The 8,662-nt window shown below is 45.5% G+C and overlaps 1 protein-coding gene across 1 annotated transcript; it reads right to left on the bottom strand.

The window, feature by feature from the left end:
• Window positions 1-675: 675 nt before the first annotated feature.
• LOC122553252 (prokineticin receptor 1-like) lies at window positions 676-7,999 on the bottom strand. Its single transcript, XM_043696836.1, has 2 exons — window positions 7,415-7,999; window positions 676-1,729 (listed from the first exon to the last, which is right to left on the bottom strand). The coding sequence occupies exons 1-2, from the start codon at window positions 7,837-7,839 to the stop codon at window positions 1,036-1,038; spliced, it is 1,119 nt and encodes a 372-aa protein (XP_043552771.1). The 5' UTR covers window positions 7,840-7,999; the 3' UTR covers window positions 676-1,035.
• Between the last annotated feature and the right edge of the window lie 663 nt (window positions 8,000-8,662).

Below are 8,662 nucleotides of genomic sequence, written 5' to 3'. Positions count from 1 at the left end.
ATTTAATTTCCAAACCAGTTTATCTCAAATATTAAATAATCATTTGCTGCTAACAGTTACATGATGTGTTCCCTGAACCATGTCTTTTTTTTGAAAGAAATCAATCTAAGTAAATGCACTAAATGGATCAGTTTCATTATAATTCTTTTATTCATGTTTTTGCTTCAACCACATTAGTCTTCAATCCTGTACAATATTTGCTGTTACTGGAAACAAAGGTGATAACAAAAGCAATTGTGGAACCTCATTCTTTGTTAAGCTTAAGCACGGGGTAAGTTTACGTAGCCACTTTTCTGAATTTATAATACATCAAGACACAAATAAACAACAATTGCAGTTTAACCTGGAGACAGCAATGCATGGGAAATAGAGGGATTAATGACACAACACAACACATTACAGACAGCATTTGCTTCCATGTAACTGGTGCTACTTCCTGTTCAAGTACATACAAAGAGTATTGAATGACCCAGGTTCAATTCCAGCCTCGGGTGATGTCTGTGTGGAGCTTGCACATTCTCCCCATGTCTGCGTGGGTTTCCTTCCCACAGTCCAAAGATGTGCAGGTTAGGTGGGTTGGTCACGCTAAAATGCCTATAGTATCCAGGGATATGCAGGCTAGGTGGGTTAGCCATCGGGAATCTAGGGATAGGGTTGGGGGCTGGGTCTGGATGGGATGCTTTTGGGGGTCAGTATGGATTTATTGGGCTGAATGGCCTGTTTCCACACTGTAGGGAATCTATGATTCTTCTTCCCTTTCACTAGAATGCATAAAGGATTGTGGCAGGACAGGTTCAATACCATTTCCACAGGGAGTGTAAATCCCTCCACATTATTTAGTCAAGCACTCACAGGGCAGCTACACAGAGACCTCATTCCAGCCTTGGTCCAAACATGGACGAGAGAACTGAAGCCCAAAGCTGAGGTGAATGCGATTGGCCTTGACATCAAGGCAGCATTTGACCGCCAGTCCCTCTGAACTCTCTGTCAATGGGATGGGGAAGCCTTACAGATACTCGACATCATCGCAAGGTGCTACTGGAGTTGCATTTGCTCGATTTCATCTGACCCCGGCATCCCAGTCGTTCTCAGATCTTGGCCTGATCTGCTACTGCCACCAGAAGTGGATCTAAACCTTATGAGAATCATTTTCTTGACGTATTTCATGGTGCTGCTCTTGACGGTGACAAAACATATGGTGTTGATCATACTGTTGCTCATGGCAATGCATTCGACAACGTAGAAGACCGTAATGTAGTGTTTCAGCTTCAAAACCAGTGTGGGGTGGAAATCGCGAATTATGGTGAAGGTATAATAGGGAGCCCAGCAGAGGATGTAAATAGTCAGTATGCCCATGAGCACCAACACAGTCTTCCTCCTACACTTCAGCCTCCTCCGTATCTGCTCGGTTTGGAAACCAGGCACACTCTTAAACCAGAGCTCTCGGGAGATGTGGGCGTAGCAGAGACCCATGCTCAGCGAGGGACCCAGGAACTGTAGGACGAAGATGAAGAGGGAGTAGGATTTGTAAGAGACCTGCTGCTCTCTTGGCCAGATCTGCCCACAGAAGATCTTGTTCTGCGAGTTGGAGTGTGGGATGGTGACCTCAGTGGTGAAGTAAGCAGAGGGGATGGCCATGAGCAGAGAGGCACCCCACACCAGGCCGATCAGCACATAGGCAGTCTGGTACTTCATCCTGGGCTTCAGGGGATGGACAATGGCTAGATATCTGTGGCAAAAGGAAATAATAATGAGAACCCAGCACTGCACAATACACAGCACTGTACAACATCCACCCCTGTACACTCCAACCAATGTACATTCCGACCACTATACACTCTGACCCTTGTACAACATCCAACAGCATGCAACATCCATCCGCATCCACTCCTGATCACTATACAAAATTCATCAACATGCAACATCTATCACAGTGCAACATTCAGTCCCGTACAACATCCATCACTTTACAACTTCTGCCAATCCACAATGTCCATTCCTGTATATGGAGCACACCTTTTCAAGTATAGAGCTAGTTTGGTGAGTAGGGGAGTGAAATGAAAGGTTCAGTTCTTTTTATCCAAATCAAATCTTTCTAGTCACCAATTATCATTTAACTGAAATTTCGTCTTACATTTCTTCCTGTCTTGGGTAGTGATCAGCCAGTTCTCTCCTGGAGAGCAAGGTCGAAATCAATTAATTCACTGGTCTAGTTGGGGTTCTGTAATTGCAACAGTCATAGAGTCAGGGTATCAGGGGGCAAACATTCCACTGGTTAGAGTCATACCTGGCAGAAAGGAAGATGGTTGTGGTTGTGGTTGTGAGGGTCAGTCATGTCAGCTCCAGGACATCTCTGCAGGAGTCCCTCAGGGTAGATTCCTAGGCTCAACAATTGCCAGCTGCTTCATCAATGACCTTCCCACTGTCATAAGGTCAGAAGTGGGAATGTTCAACGATGACTGCACAGAGTTCAGCAACATTCGCAACTCCTCAGATACTGAAGCAGTCCATGCTCAAATGCAACAAGATCGGGACAAAGTCCAGGCTTGGGCTGACAAGTGCCAAGTAACATTCGTGCCGCACAAATGCCAGACAATGACCATCACCAATAAGAGACAATCTAAACACTGCCTCTTGACATTCAACGGTATTGCCACCACTGTCAACATTCTTGGGGTTACCATTGACCAGAAACTCAACTGGACTCACCACATAAACACAATAGCTACAAAAGCAGGTCAGTGACTAGGGATACAGTGGCAAGTAACTCACCTGCTGTAAGTCTATCCACAATCTACAAGGCACAAGTCAGCAGTGTGATAGAATACTCCTCACTTGCCTGGATGGGTGCAGCTCCAGCAACATTCAAGAAGCTTGACACCATCCAGGACAAAGTAACCGCTTGATTAGCACCACATCCACAAATGGCTCGGTGGCACAGTGGTAGCACGACTGCCTCACAGTGCCAGAGACCTGGGTTCAATTCCCGCCTCAGGCCGTGACTTCTCCCCGTGTCTGCGTGGGTTTCCGCTGGGTGTTCTGGTTTCCTCCCACAATCCAAAAATGTGCAGGTTAGGTGAATTGGCCATGCTAAATTGCCCGTAGTGTTAGGTGAAGGGTTAAATGTAGGGGAATGGGTCTGGGTGGGCCGAAGGGCCTGTTTCCACACTGTAAGTAATCTAAACATTTGATTCCTCCACCACTGGTGCTCAGTCGTAGCAGTGAAAACTATCTACAAGATGCACTGCAGAAATTCACCAAAGATCCTCAGACAGCAGCTTCCAAACCCATGACCACTTCCATCCAGAAGAAGGGCAGCAGGTACTTCGATTCTCCTGTTCCCTGGATGCTGCCTGACCTGCTGTGCTTTTCCAGCAACACATTTTCAGCTCAGGAAGAATAGAAAGGCAGCTTACTATTTACACTGAAAGAGATTGCAGAAGTACAGAGGGATCTGGGTATCCTGGTACATGAATCACAAACCATTAGTCTGCAGTTGCAGCAAGTGAATAGGAAGGTCAATGGAACGTTGGTTATTTCCACAGGAATGGAATATAAAAATCAGGATGTTTTAATGTAGCTGTATAGGACATCAGTGAGACCATACCTGAAGTACAGTTTTGGTCTCCTTATTAAAATATAGTCAAGGTCCTATTTGACCCATTCCTGGGTTACTGGACCTATTCCAATGAAGGAAGGATGAACAGGTTAGACTTATATCTGCTGGGGTTTTGAAGGTTGAGCAGTGATCTCACTGAAACTTGTTACCGAGGAGGTTTCCTCTTGTGGGGAAATCTGAAATTGGGATATGGTTTAAACAAAAGGTCTCAGTTTTAAGTGAGCGATGAGGCTTTTTTCTTCTGTCAGAGGGTTATTAGAGTGTGAAATTCTCTTCCCCAGAAGGTAGTGAAGGCTGGGTCTTTATGTTTATTCAAAGCAGAGTTAGAGCTTTGATAAATAAGAGGGTCAATGGTTATGGGGGACAGACAGGAAGGTAGATTTGAGACCACAACCAGCTGAGCCCTGATTGAACTATGATGTAGTAGGCTCAAAGGGCCAAATGGCCTACTCCTGCTCCTAACACCCATGTTCCAATGTAATGTGCATCACTGTACAGCACATACTTTATATAACACCTACCGATTTACAACATCCATCAATATGCAACTTTAACCGATATACACAAAACTCACTAATCTACAACGTCCACCAATCACCAATACACAACACTCACCAGTATAACAACTCGCCAATGTACAACATCGAACAGCATACAACACCCATCAGTATACAAAACTCACAATTTTACAACATCCAATAACATACAATACCCACCTCTGTACAAATTTCACCAATAACACAATACCCGCTGATATACAATGTCTACCAGTAGAAGCATCCAACAACATACAACACCCAACAATACACGACATCACAAACATATAACACATGCTCATATATAACCACGAACATACAATATCTGTACACAGGGCTTTATAAAGTGCATCTGCAAATTTAGACGAAGAACGTTGATTCTGCCCATGATGGAAACAAAGTGTAGCAGTTGTATGAACACATCATTCATATCCTTTTCAATGTTGGTGAGACACAAACCCATTGTAAATAGCTGAAGTAAAAGGTAAAATGTGAATTCTGAAAAATCCATTTGAATAATTGGTCACACTAGATTGTGGTTTTCTAGAAACCTAGAAATGTGAAGGCTATTGTGTTAAATCTTGATAAATGATATTTCCTTGTGTGTTTTTAGTCTGTTTCTATCACATGTGCACTCAAAATATTTCAAGTTTAAAACACACACAAGTTTTGAAACTGTGACCATCACTCTGTAAAGCAGCCATTTGATTAATTACAAACTCATCACTACGCACTACTGATAGACTTCAGCATGTGATCATTTAACAATATGTTTCTTTTGTAAGGAAATCAGTTTTTAAGAGTGACAGTTTCCCATTTGGGCTTAAAACATATCCCTGTACCTCACTCCTAAAACAGATTAAGTCCAGGTTGCTGTTTCAAAGTTGCTAAGGGCCAAATCTTGTTTTGTTGGAGTCTTGCTATCAGGTGTGGACAATATTAACAAAATGAATAAACAAAACCAAAATGCAAAACATTGGAGATGTTGAAGATCTGACAGGAAAACAGAAAATGGTGGAAAATCACTCAATAAGTCCAGCTGTCTCTGGAGAGAGAGAAAGAGAAAGAGGGATGATTCAGGTGAAAGATCACAGACAGTGAAACATTAATGTCCTCTCCTTGCCACCACGCAGGCTGACTGACCTGTTGAATACTTCCAGAACTTTTAGTTTTTGACTAATACTGCACTGGACCATCCCCCTAAAATGGGGAAGGTTGTTTTTCTGGAATTTGTTTTATTTTAATAATTAAAAGGCTGTGTATTGCTGAGGAATGGGGATCTTGGTTTCCTGAAAGGGTTCATGATCTGAGGGAGAGGTCAGATGCTGCTTTGCAAACTGGACAGTCTTGCTGATGTGCCAGTGACTGATAGCACTCACATCTTCTCCTTGCTGAGATTTCCAGGCAAGGAAACAAGCAGATCATTAAATGGCCTGAGCTAGACACCACAGTGACAATGACTTAAAGGGGTTTGGAAATGGGAAATGAATGGTGTTTAAAATCATTGTTGGATAAATCCAAATCTGCACAGTTGCAAATCTGCTACAATATTACTTGTAGGGTTTGACGTCTCTGATTCCCTATCTGCCACTAACTTTCTTTTTCTCTGTCCCTGACTTTCTGTCTCTCTCTCTCTCTCCCTGCCTCTGACTTCTTTTGTCTTTATCTTTCCCTCTGTCTTCTCTCACTGTCTCTGCCCATAAAGCATAGGAGCAGAAGTGAGCCATTCGGCCCATCAAGTCTGCTCTGCCATTCAATGAAGTCATGGCTGATCTGATAATCCTCAATTCCATTTTCCTGCCATTTCCCCATTCCCTTACTGATTAAAGAAGTACCCCTGGTACACTCTTCCTGTGTCTCTTTCTGTCTCTCTTTGTCTCCATCTTTCTCTCTCACTGTCTCGGTCTGTCTGTCTGTCTCTCTCACACTCATTGTCTGTCTCAGTCTCTGATATTTCTCTTTCCTTCCAACTCTATCACTCACTATGTGCTCTCTCTGTCCGTCCTATCTCTCCCTGTCACTCTCTCTGCCTCTGTCCACAAAGCTTAGTAGTAGGCCATTCAGCCCATCAGGTCTGTAATTCAATGAAATCACAACTGATTTGAAAATGTTTTACTCCCTTTCCCACCTTTCCGCCCTTTTCTTGCCTTGATTCCTTAACTGAATAAAAATGTAAGACTCTATCTGAACTTGTCTCTCTCTGACTCTTTCTATCTCTCTCTCTTTCTCTGACTCACTTTGTGTGTGTGTCTCTCTCTCTCTCTCTGTCTATTAATGTCTGTATCTCTCTCAGTCTTTCTCTGACTCTGTCCGTCTCTGTACATGTCCCTCTCTTCCTCTCTGTCTGTCTGTCTCTCTCTCTTTGTTTTCTTTGACTCTCTCTGCCTCTGGATCTCTCTGTCCCTATCCTTTTTTCTCTGGCTCTGTGCCTGTCTTTTGTGTCATGCTTTGTGTGTGTCTCTGTATGCCTATGTGTGTCTCTGTGTCCTTGTGTGTCTCTGCGTGTATCTATGTGTGTCTGTATCTCTGTGTGAGTGCGTGTATCTCTGAGTGTCTCTGTATGTCTATAATTGTCTCTGTGCCCTTGTGTGTCTCTGCATGTATCTGTGTGTCCGTGTCTCTGTGTGTGTGTATCTCCGTGTGTCTCTGTATGTCTATATGTGTCTCTGTGCCCTTGTGTGTCTCTGCATGTATCTGTGTGTCCGTGTCTCTGTGTGTGTGTATCTCCGTGTGTCTCTGTATGTCTATATGTGTCTCTGTGCCCTTGTGTGTCTCTGCATGTATCTGTGTGTCCGTGTCTCTGTGTGTGTGTATCTCCGTGTGTCTCTGTATGTCTATATGTGTCTCTGTGCCCTTGTGTGTCTCTGCATGTATCTGTGTGTCCGTGTCTCTGTGTGTGTGTATCTCCGTGTGTCTCTGTATGTCTATATGTGTCTCTGTGCCCTTGTGTGTCTCTGCATGTATCTGTGTGTCCGTGTCTCTGTGTGTGTGTATCTCCGTGTGTCTCTGTATGTCTATATGTGTCTCTGTGCCCTTGTGTGTCTCTGCATGTATCTGTGTGTCCGTGTCTCTGTGTGTGTGTATCTCCGTGTGTCTCTGTATGTCTATATGTGTCTCTGTGCCCTTGTGTGTCTCTGCGTGTATCCGTGTGTCTGTGTGAGTGTGGGTGTATCTCTGTGTGTCTATGTGTGTATCTCTGTGTGTGTGTGTGTGTGTGTCTATGTGTGTGTCCATAGTTAACCCAAGTCCCCTCCCTTACCGGTCGATGGCGATGGCTAGCAGCGCGTTAGTGGAGACAGACAGGGAAGCGGTGCGGAGGTAGTTGACCGAGGCACACAGAGCGTGGCCGTGCTCCCAGGACAGTTGCTTGACCACATAGTAATCCATCTCGAAGGGGCAGCAGAGCACAGCCACCAGCATGTCCGAGACGGCCAGGTTAGCGAGCAGGAGGCTGGTCAGGCTGCGGCGCTGCCTACAGCGAACCAGGCTCACAATGAACAGCAAGTTGCCGAGCCCACACACCAACATGATCCCGACCAGGGTCACCCCGACCACGGTCCGAGCCGCCTCGAAGCTCCGGTCCGTCATGAAGTCCTGGCTGTCCAAGCGGGCGGTGTCATAGTCCAAGAGGCTGCAGCTCAGGTTCCTCAGCTCCGGCCAGGCTTCAGTACAGGCTTCCCCCATCCTCCCGGGCAGAACAAGCCCAGACCCCCCACAACATATGGAAGGTCAGCCTGCTGATAGACAGCCCTGGCACCAAAGCCTGGGACAACCTGGAGACACCAGGAGGTTATCAGCAGGTCCTGCAGCAAACCTGGGATCTGGAGAAGAGTTGGAGTGCTCTGGAGAGGGTACCTGTGCTTGTTGCTTCTTTGCAAACTGGTGGTGGAGAGTTGACTGAGCGAGCCCACGGCAGCAACACGCGCCTCATTGCTCTGAGAGCTGTTCCTTTCTCTTACTGCGGGGGATGTGACTCATCGACTTCCAGGAGATTCCTGCGGAAAGGATTTTTGCCCCCAACGAGAACCACTTCGGTCTATTTCGCACCCGGCTGCAAAAATAAAGTGGAACAAGGGAGAGAACATTGAAATGAAACCGTGTGGAAAATAAGGGGTTTTAACCGAGCTGGGGGGCTACCACGTTGTTAAACTATCTTTACAGCTGAAGAGTCCAGGAAAGGTTAGCTCTCTCTCTCTCTTCCTCCATGGATGCTGCCTGACCCGCTGAGTTTTCCAGTATTTTTCAGTATCTTTCCAGTTCCTCTCCCAGAGAGCCCACTCTGTCCCATTGCGGCTGTTGTATCTTCAATGAATCATAAGCGCACAGTTCACATTAACCCAGGAATCTCTCAGACCCAACCCTCCCACACAGACACTGGACTCTTCCCGTTGAAGGACAGAGGGTACTGAGGGGGTCCTGAGGAGCTCATCCCTCATTCCCCTTGCTGGGGAGAACCAGGACGAGGAGACACAGTCAAATCTACCATGTCTCCCTTCCATTTAACATC

Source organism: Chiloscyllium plagiosum, chromosome 9, assembly GCF_004010195.1.
Source record: "Chiloscyllium plagiosum isolate BGI_BamShark_2017 chromosome 9, ASM401019v2, whole genome shotgun sequence".
Classification (NCBI taxonomy): domain Eukaryota; kingdom Metazoa; phylum Chordata; class Chondrichthyes; order Orectolobiformes; family Hemiscylliidae; genus Chiloscyllium; species Chiloscyllium plagiosum.
This window is presented reverse-complemented; position numbering and strand designations above follow the sequence as displayed.

Excerpts from the sequence above, each read along its gene's own strand:
- LOC122553252 (XM_043696836.1), bottom strand. The coding sequence starts at position 7,839 with ATGGGGGAAGCCTGTACTGAAGCCTGGCCGGAGCTGAGGAACCTGAGC. Across the intron at positions 1,730-7,414 it reads CTAGCCATCGCCATCGACCG|ATATCTAGCCATTGTCCATC; the intron begins GTAAGGGAGGGG and ends CTTTTGCCACAG.